General features: G+C 47.9%; 1 protein-coding gene across 2 annotated transcripts; it reads right to left on the bottom strand.

Annotated features, from left to right (window-relative positions):
- Nucleotides 1–1,663: 1,663 nt before the first annotated feature.
- LOC125719534 (non-homologous end joining factor IFFO1-like) lies at nt 1,664–18,295 on the bottom strand. 2 transcript variants are annotated; one of them, XM_048994405.1, is made up of 9 exons: nt 16,982–18,295; nt 15,235–15,295; nt 14,839–14,934; nt 14,573–14,713; nt 11,373–11,563; nt 10,165–10,297; nt 8,315–8,407; nt 5,293–5,423; nt 1,664–4,669 (listed from the first exon to the last, which is right to left on the bottom strand). In XM_048994405.1, the coding sequence occupies exons 1-9, from the start codon at nt 17,995–17,997 to the stop codon at nt 4,582–4,584; spliced, it is 1,950 nt and encodes a 649-aa protein (XP_048850362.1). In that variant the 5' UTR covers nt 17,998–18,295; the 3' UTR covers nt 1,664–4,581. The 2 variants fall into 2 exon arrangements, with proteins under 2 accessions (XP_048850362.1, XP_048850363.1); XM_048994406.1 differs by having other exon boundaries at nt 10,180–10,297.
- Between the last annotated feature and the right edge of the window lie 566 nt (nt 18,296–18,861).

Raw genomic sequence — 18,861 nt, 5'->3', positions numbered from 1 at the left:
GTTTGAGCTTCCTAACCAGCTTCAGCTTAGCCGTGTAGTTATAATAGTAAAAAACACATATGAAACCACCCTGAGTTGTCATTTTTTGCTACCCATGGTATAAAGAAGTCAACAGCCATACTAGGTGCAGTTCAGACCAGGTACTCCACCTGCAGCTAAGCAGGTTTGGGCCTGGCCAGGACTTGGTTGGGAGTCCAACTCGGATAGCTGGGTTGCTGCTGGAAGAGGTGTTGGTTTGGCCAACGGGTTGGGGCAGCGTGTGGGTCCCAGTGCAGTGATGGGGACACTAAGCTGTAAAAATGGTGCTGTCCTCTATTGGGATCTTTTGAAAGAGTAGGGGTGGTGCCCCGTTGTCCAGGCCTAAAAGTGCCCACTGTGGCCGTATCAAATCTGGCCTCCTAATCATCCCCTTTATTTATCTGGTGAATTCTCTCCTACCCATTCACTGCCGTAGCTACTGTGTGGTGAGTGTACTGGTGCAGAATGGCTGCCGTCACATCATCCAGGTGGGGGCTACACAGTGGTGGGGGTTGAAATGGCTCCCCATTGGTTCATAAAGAGCTTTAGGTGTTTGAAAAGCGCTATGTAAATCTAACATTCATTCAAAAAAGGTGCATTAGCTGAAATGGAAAATATTTTTTAAAAATGTAGCAAAATAGCAGGTGGACAATTGTGCAGTAAACCATCATTCCAGTTGGTGAAGTCACCTCACCTTAAAGATCTGTGGATCTGAGACGTATCCAGGCCACCGGGCATCAAAGCTGTACCCATATACTGATGGTCACAAGTTATTTATAATGACAAAAAGGTGTGTAGTCACATAAAGGGCAGCACCCTAGCAGATTAAGTAATGAGAACGACTATTTTTATGAGTAAAAGTTATGTGCTGTACGTCATATAATTCAAAGCTAAGGTTTCACCATGTTACTGTATGTATCTTTTTGTGTTATTGCCAATGGATGAAAAGATAGACAACCACAGCAAGAAACAAAAATAAACTAGTGTAAGTACCTTGTTTAAAACATTTTTCACATCAAACATTTCTTAAATTAGGTTTAATGTAGTCGTGTTATGCCGCAGTCCATTCGGTGCAGATGTTTTTCATACAGTGCAAAAAAATTAGTTGAATTAAAGTCCTTTTCTATTTGAAATATGTTTTTGCCCCACGCTGCGGTGGGTCGGTGAGCTGCATGGCTGCCTGCGGTGGGTCGGTGGACTGCATGTCTGCTTCCGGTGGGTCGGTTAGCTGCAGGGCTGCCTGCGGGTGGTAGGTGGGCTGCCTGCGGGTGGTAGGTGGGCTGTCTGCGGTGGGTTGGTGAGCAGCAGGGCTGCCAAAACCTCCAGGGCTGGGGACAACAGCATTTCCTCCGAAGCTGCAAGGTAACTGGTATCTCCGTATTACATCTATAGTGTGTTTTTCTCACTGTGCCCTGCGTTTCCTGAGATATGAAAGCCTGAACTAGATAAGCAACTGAGTGATAGATAGATAGATAGATAGATAGATAGATAGATAGATAGATAGATAGATAGATAGATAGATTACTGCCAAGTCAGCTGTGTGGAGTGAGGTATGGGCAGTACAGGTAAGCTAATGAATGTAGCCGATCAGCTTTAAAATCACACCAAAGTGCGTATAAATGCACACAGTACATTTGTGGTCTGGTCATTCTTTATTCTCTAGGCCGTATTCCCCTTCCAGAGGTATAGCAAAAACGCAAGGAAGAGCAAGCAGCATTGTATATATGACAGTTGGCACGTACATAAAGCTGACTAAGCATAAATCCCCTTGTGCTCTCATCTGTCTGTACTTTAGCAAGGTAGCACGTAATGTATACAGCAAAAGTTTTACGTTTACACATAACAGTTATGAATGTAAAACAAGTTCACACATGATATCACTGAATTAAGATGTATTCAGTGAAATACGTAACACACCAAATGCCAAAATATCTTATTGATAACTAATGCAAAAACCTGCAAGCCTGGATCAGCGCTAATGAAAGTTTATACCACACTGCATGTGTATTTTGGACTCGCTGAAAGTGAGTAAAGTGCTTATTCCATGTATTCCTAAAGTTCCATGGCTTCTTACACATACAGACACACGCACAGTCAGCAATGCTATATGTGCAGTACAGCAAAGGGATGATTTCTTACATTTGAAGCATCTTTTGCTTAGTGCATTTTCTCTCAAACTCTTAACATTTGTATCTAAAAAGCCTTTACAGAATTATATAAATGTCAACTCCTATTGTTACAACATACATATTCCAGTGTATTTTTGTTCTGAAATGGCACTATACAAGCAAATGAGGATCAAATAAAATATATAAAATATGTTTTGGTGTATATCCTACAGATGTCTAATGTTAACAGTGGTAACACTGAGATAGCAGTTTGCCTTGCATCTGGTCACTATTGCATCTGGTCACTAGAACCTACTCACAGATTACATCACCATGAAGCCAGCCTTTAGCATCCGGTTTCCCTGGTAACGCCAGTGTGAGGCCAGGACCCAGCGACGCAGTCGGCGGAAGGCCATGTCATTCACCAAGCAGGAGTATCTACATTGTTTAGCAGCACTAAACGGCAGGCTGCCCAGTGATGACAGTCAGTCCTGCTACACTGCATCATATCACACCGTGAATCTGTTCTAACGCGGCTGACATATTAGGACCCAAGTCCAATACACCACGGAATTGCATTTGTATTTGCACGATTTTCAGTCGGAGAGAAAAGCCCAACGTGAACTACCCTATGCTCCTAACGAGAAACACTACTTGCGCGCAAAAACAGCTATCCAAGTGAACGACAGTGATGTCCGATTTCTGAAGGAAGTGTTCTTTTAAAACGGTTCTTTTCATTAAGTTAGTCAAACCGGTTTTCAAATCTAATAAGATCAAACTTTTTATACATGCATGCATTGTACAGGTCAGTCCTAGATTCTAAAAGTCAAAAATGTTACAAATAATCATATAAAAACACAAAGCAACCTTTTTAAATTCACATATTTATTTTTCGCAGACTGTCTGTAGTCCTGTTGCCTTCAGTAACCCCTGCATACCGTAATCCGCTGTATTTGTGCTGTGTGCGTGCCATTTATTATGGTGGCTTTAGTTCACTACTCCCAACTGATGATGACCAAAATGACGCGTCATGAAGCATTTGCTGTCTTCTCTGATCCCACTAGATAGCGTCGGTTTAAAAAAGGGTTCAAAGTATGCCCCCAAAGTAAAGCAAGGGCACCATCTAGTGGGGTCAGAAAATACAGCAAATGGTTCATGAAGCTTCATTTTGGCCATCACTGCTTCCCGACTTTCAGCAATCCACAAGTGAGAAGTTTGGTCGAAACAGTTGCTAGGCAATTTTCCTGAGACTCATAAGACCCACAGAAGATGTTTATGACATAATCTATTAATGTATTATTATTTCTTATTTTAAATGCAAAGAATTACTTTACTGGCCATAAGTATCACTGTTTTTATTTAATTCATTTAGTTTGGCATGTTATTAAGTTTTGGAGTCTCATTGGATATGTGTATTTTACTATGCTAACGCGAGGTTTTTCAGGGAAGTATTACTTGTAGCAGAACTGACTGTACATGTAACCCAAAACATATTTTAGTATTTATATTCAGCAGCCTTGCATGAGCTAATAATTAAAAACCCGTCAGTATGTTTTGAACTTGCCGATACTTTAAATTCAGAAGCGTCAGTTTGGTGTGAAGGGAGTGACCGGTTTGCCGATCTGCAGCAAAATATTAAATGTATATTTACGAATTATATTAAACCCTAAATAGACCTTTGCTTCTTTTATCTAGTTTAAAAGAACAACTGTCCTGCTTGCCGCAAATTAAACTTCAGGATGTCATTACACGTGCGCATTTTCTGTGCCATCTACAAAATCTCAGGCAACATTCTACACTTCACACTTTTCAACTAAAGTTAAATGTGAATAAATGAGGTATTTTCCATTTCTGAACTTAAATGACAAGACTCCTTCCTAGATGCCCTGTACTTAATGCCATCTCTGTTGTTTGAGTAAGTATAGTGAAGAGAGAGAGTGCAGGTAAAAACAGAATACGATTGGATGTTAATTACATTATTTCAGTCAGAGTGCAGCTCAGGATCTGTTCCCATGTGATTGGCTGGGACCGCGACCGGCAGAGTAATGGGTCCCTGGGGAAAGGCCCTGGGCCCCAGGAACTGTGGGGGCGCCGACTACTGTCTGAGCCTGTGATCTCGCCCTCATGCTTCCTCACATCTCAGTTGCTTTGGACAAAAGTCTCTGCACATTACATGCCAGAATTGGCTTCAGGTAACAGGAGTGCGGTGCAGGGCAGAATAGCAAAAATAAGTGCTTTTACAAAAACATCACTGAACTTTGATAGTTCATTAACGTTCATATGAAACAAGAGCTTTAAAATGTTGTAATAAAATTGTGTTCCACCAAAAGGCAGACACCCAAAAGATATGAAGCCAATCAGAGGATATTACATGGCAAACGTATAAATGATGGTTTCCTAAAGATGGTCTTTGCCGTCACACGCTCTTCCCAGGCTCCTGTGCGAAAAGCGGCCGCTATCTCCCCAGGTCAGAGGCAGACGACTTCTTCCTCTCCGGCTCCTCGTTTTCCTCGGACGGCGCAGAGGGGAATGAGGCGGATTTGCTGCAAGTGGAAGCACAGACACCTGGTGGCAAAGCAGCTGGGAGGGACCACAAACACTCAACGTAAAAACGCTATATTCAAGAAAATGAGGCGGAAACCAGAAGCCTGTTATCCCATTGTGTGACACGGTGGGAAATGGGAGAAAAATAAGGAAATCCTTAATGAGGTTGGCATGGGAGCTCAGTGGGCATCAGTGCTGCCGCCTGGTGGCTGAATCGCCGGTCACATGGCTCCGCCATCCAGCCACAGTTCACAGACAGGCAATTTGTCAACTGCTGTGACCCATATTGTTTAACCATGAGTGCAAATGTATGCCATATAAGGGACTGGCATCCTGTCCAGGGTGTCCCCTGCCTGCCTTGTGCCTAATGCTGACCTGGCATTCTGTCCAGGGTTTGTGCCACCTGGGACAGGCTGCAGGCAACAGACTGACTGGATGTTTTTCTGTGTTTAAATGAATAGACAACCACATAAGCAGGTAAGATCCTTGCAGTTTACCGACTGCAATCATGTTAGCCAGAACTGAAAGCGATGGAATTAGTGCGTTGACTACTTTATTTCACTGGAAGCCCTGAGGACAGTGACAGGGGGACAGCAGAATGAGTGGGTGGAGGGGTCCTTACCGGTCCCCCGTCTGTGTGATTAGCCTCCTGCATGTCTCCATCTGCACGTCCAAGCCACGCTTCATGGAGCACATCTCCATGTACTCGTGCAGGTGCCGGTTCATGTCTGACTTGGCTGTGGCCAGCTCCAGCTGGGGAAGAGGCAACAAGGGGGGAGCATGAGCTTCCGTGCACGGGGGTGAAACTGCCCCACCAGCAGAGGGCAGCAGAGGGCCGCAGCTTATCCCAGGAGGTATGCTGCACTGGACAGCAGGCCATCGCAAGGCACATACCTAACCTTCAGGTAATTCACACGCCAGCCCCCCACTCATAAACAGCCGGGCCTGTTGTGGAGGCACCTGGTGTAACCAAACATGAGAGCGTCACCTGCCCAACACCTTTTCTAAACAATACACGGCATTCCCAGTCTCATGTTACTCCCGGAATGTGTTACAGGCACCAAATTCAGTAATGAGTGTACAGATTTCAAGTACCTATTCCCAGTATAAAACAACACACTTCATGTGTTTCTTACCATTTTCAAATCAACGCCTAAAATAAGTTTATGTCTAAGCCTTGCATGTTTGAAGTTTCCTGTGATGTTATCTAGACATTAATGCACCACCCACTACTGACAAAGCACCACACTTTGGTGACCAGCTCTAGGCCACATCACCAGAGTGTCAGCTGGCTGGAGCCACATCAAGTCTGCACACACATGCACACGCATTTACACGTATGTAACGGTTTTATTATCTTATAAATAGTGTGTAGGGTTTGCAAGCTGTAGTTATTTACTGTTTAATTGGCATTTACGTCTTATTTATGGCTCATTAAATGGGCCGTACGCACAGTACTGTCCTGTGTCACAAAGCAGGATTTCTTGCTTAGCTGGATCAGGGTTTATGCAGGAATCCTAACGTAGTATTTATTGCCTTTTACTACCTTTTTTACTACATCCACAATATTTCTTACTACCAACAATCGGGCAGCAGCCTGATTTGTTTTTTTGCAGTGTCAAGTTGAGTTTCGTTTGTCCTTACCTTACCTCTAGCCCTTGGGTTATTCTAACCATAACCCTTAACCCCACCTAATAAAGTCAAATTCACACTTCTTAAAACAAATTACACTTGACAACAGCCATAAACATTAATTAAATTTTATGTCTGTCATGTGACATACGCACACACTAAGACAGGCACATTCTCATACACACACACTAAAGCAGTGAATTATTTCATCACCAGGTAACACTGTGGATTAAAAACCTGTCCAAAGCGTCCATGGAATAGTAATGGGTGGTAACCATTGGTATTTAATGATTGATGCAACGTGAGATAAAAGTTTGAACATGTCCCAAAATAAATCTTAAGAGAAAAGTTTAACAATTTTACCTGTATATACACAATACCTGTATTGTTTACAAGTAATTTCTTAAAATGCGATGCAATGCCGAATCGAATCATGTATGCAGTCTTATCCTTGCCACATGCGAAACTTTTAGCTATATCAGAGTCAGTGAACGTGCTTCCCAATAGTTCCCCAATATCCTCATTCGAATTGTATGAATGATGGCTAACTGCGGTGTTCAGGCACCAGAGAACTTCAGCTCTGAGAGCCGACGTTGGTGACAGTAAGGTCTGCTGTCTGTCTGCTGCAGCCACTGAGGTGCTAGTCAGTCGCACCAGGTTGCTGCTGAGGTGGTATGATGGCGATGTTTGTGCTCGTAGCTGACCTTATGTTTGCATTTGCCCCGGTCCGTGTAGCATCACCGAACAACGAAATAGGTAAGTGCCGTTGACGACTGGCAGATTCCCGGTGAGATTTGATTGCGGTAACGCCATTCCAGGTTAGATTTAGAGTTTTTTTTTTTTTTTGCATATACTGCAGAATGCCTTCCGGTCATTCCCCGCGGACCGGCTTACGCCAGTCTTTAAATGACGGCTTATCAAGCCAACTTTTAGTAAAGTTTCATTTCCCCATTTCATGGGTACTAGCTAATTTCAGAGGTTCTACTAATATCAACACTTTAGATCAGCCTGACTCAACTGAGGTAAAAGGCAGAGAAACGGGGTCAACGTCACTCTGACAAGCTATTAATTCCGACTCAGGTCCTGCTAGCATGCATATTATCCATCCATCCATCCATCCATCCATTTTCCAAACCGCTTATCCTACTGGGTCGTGGGGGGTCCGGAGCCTATCCCGGAAGCAATGGGCACGAGGCAGAGAACAACCCAGGATGGGGGGCCAGCCCATTGCAGGGCACACTCAAACACCATTCACTCACACATGCACAATTAGCAACTCCAATTAGCCTCAGCATGTTTTTGGACTGTGGGGGGAAACCAGACTGAATGCATATGATATATTTTTTAATTAGATGATGTTAAAACATGTAGACAAATGGGAAACTCGTAATATATTGAGCTGGATGATGGAAAATTTAGTATCAAGTCAAATTCTATTTACTACCTTTTAATGCCTTTCAATGGCCTTAATTTTGTCTGATTTCATTTACTACCTTTTACTGCTTTTTACTAAGGTGATTTCACCCGGTGGTAACTTGTCAGATGTATGGTAGTTTGAGCTGAATATGAAAGAAGATAAAGGCTATTTAAACTGGGGTAAATGAAATCTGACAAGTTACCCGGCTAAGCAGGAAATCCTGCTTTTGGATACAGATCCCTGGTATTGATAAATGGCTCTCCGATTTGCTGCACTGGAACGCAGTGAACTCAGGTGTTGACCTCTGAGGTCAATGAAACGCAGCATACGAGTTTGTAGGCCAAACATTTCAAAATAAAAACTGTGACCCGTTATCATTATGTTAAAATGCTTAGACATCCGTGGCTTTTTCCTGCACTAAGTCAAGAAATTCAGTTTATTGACAAAAATAAATATGAAAACCAGAAGCCAAACCACTACCTGTTGCAGAAGGGGTCCAATGATAATCGTCGCGTATCGCGGTTCATAGGTATATTTTTACAAACGCAAAGCCTTTCCATGACACCCATTAGAACACAGAACAAGAGGCTCTTACTTCAATCTGGTCTATAGTCTCCTGATATTCCCGCTCTCTTGACTTGAAGAGTGATTCTGTGTCCTTTATCACTTTTTCAATGGATTCTTCTTGCTAAAAGAAAGAAAAAAAAAAAACAATTTCCTGTGGATTTCTGACCTGGATGTATCACTGGTGCTCTCTGCTTCCAAAATACAGACACTATATGTTTCTGATCAGTGATCCACTTCCAGACCACACAATTCTTAGTGTCCGAACAGCATAAATCCAATCGGCTCGTCTCCCGGAGACGGGAATCAGCCAGACAAGATCCCTTAAAATTAATGGCTATTTTTAGGGGTCATGAAGAATTACAGAGCCGAGAGAGATAAATAATTTAACACAAATATATGAAGAATTCACTTGATGGATGCAAAGCTAAAATATTTATCAATATTTCAATATTTAAACATAGTTTGTCAGTAATTAAAACTGACACAAATAATTTGCCATTACAGTCATAACATTTCAAATTAAGGTAACAGGAATATCCGCTGTCCTATGAAAACCATATCAATTCCTGTGCAGAACGCCAGTAATTTTCTCCAGTCCGTTTAAAGATTTTTTTTAACAAAAATATACCCAAAATTGTCAAGACAAACTACTAGTAATTAGTTCAGTATTTCCATATTTGAAAATGTTTAAAAATAAAAAATGTATAAATGATTAACATATTCAACAATGCTCTTCCAATATCATACCAAAATGTTTTTAACTGCCAGATTTATATATCCATCCATCCATTTTCCAAACCGCTTATCCTATTGGGTCGCGGGGGGTCCGGAGCCTATCCCGGAATCAATGGGCACAAGGCAGGGAACAACCCAGGATGGGGGGCCAGCCCATCGCAGGGCACACTCACACACCATTCACTCACACATGCACACCTATGGGCAATTCAGCAACTCCAATTAGCCTCAGCATGTTTTTGGACTGTGGGGGGAAACCGGAGTACCCGGAGGAAACCTCACGACGACACGGGGAGAACATGCAAACTCCGCACACATGTGACCCAGGCGGAGACTCGAACCCGGGTCCCAGAGGTGTGAGGCGACAGTGCTAACCACTGCACCACCATGCCGCCCCCCAGATTTATATAAATACATAAAATATATCAGTAATTCAAGGAGACGAGGAGAGATGGCTTCAAACAGGCGAGCTCTTTAATAACAGCCCTTAGAAGGCCTTAGAAGGCTGCACACGCAATGGCAACCACACGTCCGACACGCATAACGGTGGCACAGGGTAGGTCTCACGCACAGCAAGTAACTAGACGTTACAAAGACACATAAGAACATCAGGCAAGGACCGACTACCCGAGATGCACCGACTGCAATTTTCTTTGCCGATTCCAATTTCTTATTGTTTTCCAAGTGACCTGCCGATACCGATTATTGTAAAATTTTATTTTCATAATAAAAAGAAAAATGTTCAGTTTTACAATTTCCCCCAGACTGCACTAAGTTACAGGATTTTCTCTCACTTAAGTCCCAAAATAAAGTGCCCTGTGACTGGACAGAGGTACAAATAACATTTAACTGAAAAGGAGTTGCTGTACATCCAGCTTTATCTATTTTAATGATTATTACTTTTCAAGATTATCTAGTATATGTTTAATAATTGAACCAGGCCGAGCACACAGAAAACTACCCAGTTCCGGTACCTGGCTGGTAAGTCGGTGCACCTCTACGGAGAATGGCACAGGTAAGGGCCATGGAAGAACTGGATACACAGAGGAGTCATTTACAAGAAGACACAGACAGGGGTTATATACAAGCCATAGCCGACCCGGATTCCCCGCAAGGCGGCTGCTCTGGATGAGACTGACGTACCTCTCCCTGACGTACCTCCCCCTGCAGGTCAGCCCCGAGGGCGTATCCGGGGAAATCCTCCCAGAGGAGCAGGGTCTCCTCTGTCTCCTCCCAGGCCAGGCTGTCACAGTCATCCTCAAACTCGCATTCTCTCCTGGAAAGAAAAAGAGCCCCTGATGGGACCTAGACGCATATCGTGTTCCACACAAAACAGGAACCAACAGGAATACAAGCGAGTGGAGTCAAATGATATACTGCTTTCACAAAGCTGCAGTTTAAGAGGATGGAAGAGCCCAGAAAAAAATCTATGTTCTCTGTAATTCTCATTCCCTTCGTTAAACAAAATGGTACAATTAAGGTCATTTTCAAATAAATAAATCCATCCATCCATTTTCCAAACTGCTTATCCTACTGGGTTGGGGGGGGGTCCAGAGCCTATCCTGGAAGCAATGGGCACAAGGCAGGGAACAACCCAGGATGGGGGGCCAGCCCATCGCAGGGCACACTCACACACCATTCACTTACACATACACACCGTCTGGCAATTTAGCAAGTCCAATCAGACTGTGGGGGGAAACTGGAGTACCTGGAGGAAACCCCATGACGACATGGGGAGAACATGCAAACTCCACACACATGTGACTCACGCGGAGACTCGAACCCGGGTCCCAGAGGTGTGAGGCAACAGTGCTAACCACTGCACCACCATGCCGCCCCAAATAAATAAAGACATTAATAAATAAATGTCAATAAATTGCCATAGTCTCATGTTTAGGAATGTATATGTTCCTTTTGAGTTACAACCAGGAACTTCTCGTAAATTTAACAGCTCATGACTTACAACATATACTGAACAGGAACATATAGAATTTAAAACCTGTCATGTGACCAATTACATGACCCTCCTATGTTTAACGAACAGGCCTTGACATGTTGCAAGTCATCGAGCTTTTCATTAAAGACTACAAACAAACATTACTTCTGAGTAAAGACCCTAAATATACTAACAAATCTAATAACATATTGACAATATTAACAGAGAGGAAAATGCATTGCATCATGATATTTAAGGGCTTCTTTTGGAATTTATGACAATGACCAACTGATGAGTTTATCGGGCCAAAACATCTAATTATGTCAGGAAACTAAAAGCAAGTTTCTGTTTTTATACTGATGTGACCTTTCCATTGTGCATTACTTATTTCCAAAGAGAGCAGAGTGACACTCACAGCTGATTGAGCATCCTCTGTACTTCCTCATTGATCTGATTGGTTGAAGAGCCGCACATCTCCTCATCCTTAGTGCCGCCGCCACTGTCGCCCTCAGACATACTGGTGGGATCATCTGTCTCATTGGTGGAGGAAGGTTGCTGGGTCTGCTTACGAGGGCGGCGGCTCAGAGTGGATGGAGGCGTGGGCACCTGGGAAGGAAGCAACAGCTTTACTGGGGAGTGGTCGTGGGCATCCCAGGCAGTGCTCATGGACTACTGGGGAGCGTGCATGGGCGTACTGGGGAACGGCCGTGGGCGTACTGGGGAGCGGCCATGGGCGTACTGGGGATCGGCCGTGGGCGTACACGGAGAGTGGGCGTGGGCGTACTGGAGCGCGGCCGTGGGCGTACTGGGGAGCGGCCGTGGGCGTACTGGGGAGCGGGCGTGGGCGTACTGGGGAGCGGCTGTGGGCGTACACGGAGAGTGGGCGTGGGCGTACTGGAGCGCGGTCGTGGGCGTATTGGGGAGCGGCCGTGGGCGTACTGGGGAGCGGCTGTGGGCGTATTGGGGAGCGGCTGTGGGCGTACACGGAGAGTGGGCGTGGGCGTACTGGAGCGCGGCCGTGGGCGTATTGGGGAGCGGCCGTGGGCGTACTGGAGCGCGGCCGTGGGCGTATTGGGGAGCGGCCGTGGGCGTACTGGAGCGCGGCCGTGGGCGTATTGGGGAGCGGCCGTGGGCGTACACGGAGAGTGGGCGTGGGCGTACTGGAGCGCGGCCGTGGGCGTACTGGGGAGCGGCCGTGGGCGTACTGGGGAGCGGCTGTGGGCGTATTGGGGAGCGTCCGTGGGCGTACACGGAGAGTGGGCGTGGGCGTACTGGAGCGCGGCCGTGGGCGTATTGGGGAGCGGCCGTGGGCGTACTGGGGAGCGGCTGTGGGCGTATTGGGGAGCGGCTGTGGGCGTACACGGAGAGTGGGCGTAGGCGTACTGGAGCGCGGCCGTGGGCGTACTGGAGCGCGGCTGTGGGCGTATTGGGGAGCGGCCGTGGGCGTACTGGGGAGCGGCCGTGGGCGTACTGGGGAGCGGCTGTGGGCGTACACGGAGAGTGGGCGTGGGCGTACTGGGGAGCGGCCGTGGGCGTACACGGAGAGTGGGCGTGGGCGTACTGGAGCGCGGCCGTGGGCGTACTGGGGAGCGGCCGTGGGCGTACTGGGGAGCGGCTGTGGGCGTACACGGAGAGTGGGCGTGGGCGTACTGGAGCGCGGCCGTGGGCGTATTGGGGAGCGGCCGTGGGCGTATTGGGGAGCGGCCGTGGGCGTACTGGGGAGCGGCTGTGGGCGTATTGGGGAGCGGCCGTGGGCGTACTGGGGAGCGGGTGTGGGCGTACTGGAGCGCGGCCGTGGGTGTACTGGAGCGCGGCCGTGGGCGTATTGGGGAGCGGCCGTGGGCGTACTGGGGAGCGGCCGTGGGCGTACTGGGGAGCGGCCGTGGGCGTACTGGGGAGCGGCTGTGGGCGTACACGGAGAGTGGGCGTGGGCGTACTGGGGAGCGGCCGTGGGCGTACACGGAGAGTGGGCGTGGGCGTACTGGAGCGCGGCCGTGGGCGTACTGGGGAGCGGCCGTGGGCGTACTGGGGAGCGGCTGTGGGCGTACACGGAGAGTGGGCGTGGGCGTACTGGGGAGCGGCCGTGGGCGTACTGGGGAGCGGCTGTGGGCGTACACGGAGAGTGGGCGTGGGCGTACTGGGGAGCGGCCGTGGGCGTACTGGAGCGCGGCCGTGGGCGTACTGGGGAGCGGCCGTGGGCGTACTGGGGAGCGGCCGTGGGCGTACTGGGGAGCGGCTGTGGGCGTACACGGAGAGTGGGCGTGGGCGTACTGGGGAGCGGCCGTGGGCGTACTGGGGAGCGGCTGTGGGCGTACACGGAGAGTGGGCGTGGGCGTACTGGGGAGCGGCCGTGGGCGTACTGGAGCGCGGCCGTGGGCGTACTGGGGAGCGGCCGTGGGCGTACTGGGGAGCGGCCGTGGGCGTACTGGGGAGCGGGTGTGGGCGTACTGGAGCGCGGCCGTGGGTGTACTGGAGCGCGGCCGCGGGCGTACACGGGGAGCGGGCAGGAGCGTACTGGGGAGCGGCCGTGGGCGTACTGGGGAGCGGCCGTGGGCGTACACGGAGAGTGGGCGTGGGCGTACTGGAGCGCGGCCGTGGGTGTACTGGGGAGCGGCTGTGGGCGTACACGGGGAGCGGGCGGGGGCGTACTGAGTAGCGGGTGTGGGCGTACTGGGGAGCGGCCGTGGGCGTACTGGGGAGCGGCCGTGGGCGTACACGGAGAGTGGGCGTGGGCGTACTGGAGCGCGGCCGTGGGTGTACTGGGGAGCGGCCGTGGGCGTACACGGGGAGCGGGCGGGGGCGTACTGAGTAGCGGGTGTGGGCGTACTGGGGAGCGGCCGTGGGCGTACTGGGGAGCGGCCGTGGGCGTACTGGGGAGCGGCCGTGGGCGTACACGGGGAGCGGGCAGGGGCGTACTGAGTAGCGGGTGTGGGCGTACTGGGGAGCGGCCGTGGGCGTACTGGGGAGCGGGTGTGGGCGTACTGGGGAGCGAGCGTGGGCGTACTGGGGAGCGAGCGTGGGCGTACTGGGAAGCGGCTGGGAGCGTACTGGGGAGCAGCCGTGGGCATACTGGAGTGCGGCCGTGGATGTACACGGGGAGCGGCATACTCAGACAGCAGCCGCAGGTGTACTCGGAAGCAGTCACAGAATTTAATCCGAAATACCAATATGAATGGTATACATTACACATAAGCAGACAAAACACTTTTAAAAATTAAGTTAAATATTCAATATAACTACAAAGCCTTCATCTTCAGGAATCACAGAAAGGACAACATCAAAAGATAACATAAATAATTATTTTATAAGGATCCACGAATCATTTTTGCCAGCCTTCAGAAACAGATGTAACGTTATAAACCAAGATAACGGCAAGGGGGAAACTTTAGCAAAATCCACCGTTTACCAAAAAGGGCAGCAAAGAGAAAAGGTTCCAGACTGAAAACAGGTCATAGTAATGTGACCAGCCAACTCTCCAGATGAAATACTAAACAAAGGAGCAGCCATTTATAATCCTGGCCCTGAGAAAAGCCAACAGAAACAAAGTCAGCGTTTATTACGGGGCAAGAAACACTGTCAGCAGCTTTCGCACTTTTGGTGAGGCCTGGGGAGCACCTGGAAAATCTGTATCACGTCCTCACAGTTGCGCTGCTGGGCCACATCACAGAGACGGGCGGTGATGTCAATCCTGCGACAGATGTCCATGTCCACTTTCATAGCCTTCTCCTGTATCTTACTGTCGAGCTCTGACAGGTCCTGGCACAGGCAGAGATGGGCACAGGGTTCAGACAGCAGCACAGCGTACATGCAGCACAGTATCGGCGGAAAGGTGCCGCAGCAGCAGGCTCCGGGCTCGGCGGCATGGAGGACAGGCCGCTCACATTGCTCATGAGGCCCTTGAAGAGAACCAGCTCGGCCTTCAGCTGCTTCACCCTGAGCTCCAGCTCATCCTGACACACCTCGCTCTCCTGGAGCTCCTGCACGAGGGAAAGCACAGCGCGCAAAGCACCACAGCTTAGGGCGCGCACCAAGCCGAGGCTAGCGCATAGGCCGGGGCATGCTTCACGGTCGCAGGGATGTCACACATGGCTGCAAGGCATCAACCTTTATGCATGCAAAGCCTACAATCAGCAGAACATTGTCAGACAGGGAGGAATCACATTGATACTAATGAACACAAACCTACTATATACACACTTACATATATGGACAGACAGACAGAGAAATAGATGGATGGATGCATGGATGGATGGATGGATAGACCAGGCGCAGTTTACCTCCTCCAGCTCAGCCACCTTCTCCTGAAGGTCCATCCTGACTGTATATTCCTCCTCCCACCTGGGGGTGACACGGTCACTGTCATGGCTTGTCACACATACAGCTTTGTCACTTTATCTGTAAGACTGCAGCGTCGGGCTGCCATTTTCTTTTCCATAATCGAAAAGAAAGACAACCTTAGGCCAGGTGAAGCAGCCATCAAGAAAGGTCTGTCACACATGCCAGACATATACAGGCCTGCCGTGCACACATAGCTTTATGGCACATTCGTAGGCTGACCCACATGCCAGGGGGATGCAGGCCTGCAAGGTACATAGAGCGTTAAGAACATCCACATGCTGACACATATGCCAGACTGATGCAGGCCTGCAATGCACACAAAGCATTACTAAACATCCACACGCTGACACAAGTGCCAGGCGGATGCAGGCCTGTCATGCACACAGAGCATTACAGCACATCTGCAGGCTGACACACATGCCAGGTAGATGCAGGCCTGTCATGCACACAGTGTTATGAAACATCCACACACTGTGCTGAGCTGATTCACATATCCAGCTGCTATATAACAGGCCGGAAAAATCTAAAGAGAACAACTGAGAGTGAGAGCAGACGCTGGTAAATCATTCCCGTCACTCTGCTAGAAATGACTGCCTGGATATTGTACTGCATTGCAGATACTAACATGACAAAGTGAGCGCGGGGGGGGGGGGGGGGATAGGGGGTAGGTGACTATGCAAGGACATCAGGAGCAAAACAGCCAGAGAGAGACGAGCGCCTGTGGAAGTGCATGACTGTCTGCACAGTGTTACTGACACTGCATTTGCCAATACAAAATACACTGTCTACCAAGGCTTTGATGAATTACTTGCACCTTCACTGCACTTTTTTATTCTAACGGCACAAGGACATAGAATATAAAGTGGCTAATTAAGGGGGCGAGTACGTAGCAGTCAGCTAATGCCTCTGTGACCGAGTATGTAAGCAAAATGTTAAAGGTTTACCTGGACTAAACACAATGGTGAGCTCATGCAGAAACCACTGAAAGGTATTAAACTGGATTTGCAAGTCTACATAAAACAATGTCCTTGGCTCAGATTTGAAAAGACATGAAATTATTGAAATGGAATCATTAGTAAATAAACCAGTCACAATCTCTTCAAAATACCCACAACCAGCTCAGTGACATGGGACGTTCATTAAGAACAAGGCTCGACCGCACAATTATGAACATTCAGCCACAGACCTGGCAATAAGCTCACATTCTGCATGTTCAGGAGGTAGGCACTGACGGCCGCAGAGTACCACCTGCCTTTCTGAAATAATCCTACGAACTACTCACCATTCACAAACAGCCAGGTAAACGTAAAGGTTAAAACTAAGCCAGTGATTTGGTAATACGAGAATATTTGCATGGTGTCCTTTTGCTTATGATCATCATTTATGAATCTGCTCCCGTTTGCATTTATAGCATTTCGGTAGTGTAAGTAGCCCACCCAGCAATGTGAACAACGCAGCTGCCAACAGAACTTGCACACTCTCTTGTCCGATCCATGACGATTAATAATGATCATGCCAAAGACACCAACCATAAACAACAGGCACGCCTCCAAAAGCTAACTCCAGCACAAATATCCTCCGTTAAGCATTTAACACCCTTATCGCTAGCATCGCGAACAGGATGATGACATCACCGCCCGGGGGGCTGGAAAACGTAAAGGGGAGCGGCAGTAATTCACAGCTTACCTGCGCTTATATTCGTCTCTTTCTCGCTTCACTTTTGCCAGCACGTTGTAAAGAGCCCGTATCTCAGGGGTGATGGTGTCAATCTGGACCCCCACCCCATCTGGGTGCACCCATGACACCCCGGGTCCCGCGAGCCGCGTCTCCAGGCCGGAGCCGAACTTGCGCGTGTGGTTATATGACCAAATGGTACCAGGCAGGAACCTGGGCGGCGGGTTTGTGGACGGGCCTGTACCGGTGCTCATGTTAGTGACATTGGTCTCATTGATGTTGGAGATGATCCTGGCCTGGTGCTCGGTTCCTGGACACACAGGGATGTTGGGGCTTGGGTTGGAGTTTGAGTCCGCAGCATCATTGGCGTTTCCAGTTGACACCTTGTTATTGACATCATACGTGAAAACAGAACCAATTGTAGGCATAAACATGCTTCCAGATCGGTAAACCGGGTTATTTGCATTCTGGAGAAACAATTCGGGTCTAACTGGGACTGTCCCGATTAAGCCAGTCTGAATACCAACATCTTTGGTCACGGGCCTTCTCCCGTGCCCCGTCATTACTCCTCCGCTATCAGCACCGTTACTTTCCAAAGCCTGCTGCAGCTGATTCTCCAGTGTCTTGTTTCGCCTCTCCAGTTCATGCACTTTAGCCAAAAAACAGCGAAAACGCAAATTGAGTGTCTTTAAAACACTGATGTTGGAGCCCAGGTCGTTACGCAGAGCCATTGCGGCGGGTGGACGCGGTGGTAAGCGGTACAGGGAGTTAGTGAGGTGTAAGTACTGGAGCCCCGATTGGGGCAGAGAGTCGAAGTCGAGAACGGATGACCCATCCGGTCCCGCAGAGTTATGGTCACCGAGGATGAACCCGGGATCAGCAGAGCCAAAACCCGGATCGGGTAAAAGGCCCGAATCCGGCTGGATTGGTACTTGGTTCTGATGCTGCTGCTGTAGCAAAACGACGTTTGCCCCGACATAAGAATTCATGTTTTTGTAGGAAAATCTGAAATGCTCCAAATCTGGCATGAAAATGTATTACACTGGCTTTTATCACAGCAGTAAATGTAACTCGCAAATGAGTATTAAAGTGAAGCCGACCAACCTTACGAACCCGATTCTGCAGTCCGAAAAGAACAAAAGCGTCCACAGTCAGATTGCACCAAGGATATAGAGCTATTATAACAAATCTGTTAAAAACAATGTTGTTCAGCGTTTCCTTAATTAAGATTTAAAAAACCAATGCGACTAAATATTGCTGTTATCCATCCAGCTGGACACCTGCGTCAAGCGGCGAGCCCTCCGTTAGCAGCCTGTCCAGGCAAGAAGGCACAGGAGCGAATGCGGCTTTTCTTACCGTAATACCTCGAATATAAGGAACGCGTTCTACTACTAGGTTTATTATCATAACTCTACGTTTTTAGATTACACATTTATATAACTGGATTGTATTTTAGGTGCATATGTTACACCGTTTTAACATTACTCAATCAGTATGGAATTTGTTTATATTTTAGAATTTATTCTACTTTTAGCACCTTATACACGGAATGCGGTATTGTTGCATGGGTTTATGTAGTGGTATACGCAACGAACAGATCAGCAATTTCAAGTTCATAGAGCGGGAGTGAGATAAGTTTTATTTATTTATTTTGTGTGGATGTTTTCTTTGATGGATTGATAGTTGTGATTACCAAACCACCCGGTAACATATATTTAGAAAAACATTATAACTAAGATGACACATTAAAAATGTCTTTATTTTTTTATTCGAATTTAAAAGTGTTTGAATTCATATCAGTCTAGTTTACACTAGACTAGTGTGGTGTAATTAATCCCGACTTGGACTTGTAGTGCACTTGTAAACATTATATAAAATGGCTGAATAATGGG

Source organism: Brienomyrus brachyistius, chromosome 23, assembly GCF_023856365.1.
Source record: "Brienomyrus brachyistius isolate T26 chromosome 23, BBRACH_0.4, whole genome shotgun sequence".
NCBI lineage: Eukaryota > Metazoa > Chordata > Actinopteri > Osteoglossiformes > Mormyridae > Brienomyrus > Brienomyrus brachyistius.
This window is presented reverse-complemented; position numbering and strand designations above follow the sequence as displayed.

Excerpts from the sequence above, each read along its gene's own strand:
- LOC125719534 (XM_048994405.1), bottom strand. The coding sequence starts at position 17,997 with ATGCCAGATTTGGAGCATTTCAGATTTTCCTACAAAAACATGAATTCT. Across the intron at positions 14,935-15,234 it reads AGGTGGCTGAGCTGGAGGAG|GAGCTCCAGGAGAGCGAGGT; the intron begins GTAAACTGCGCC and ends TCCCTCGTGCAG. Across the intron at positions 14,714-14,838 it reads TCAAGGGCCTCATGAGCAAT|GACCTGTCAGAGCTCGACAG; the intron begins GTGAGCGGCCTG and ends TGCCTGTGCCAG.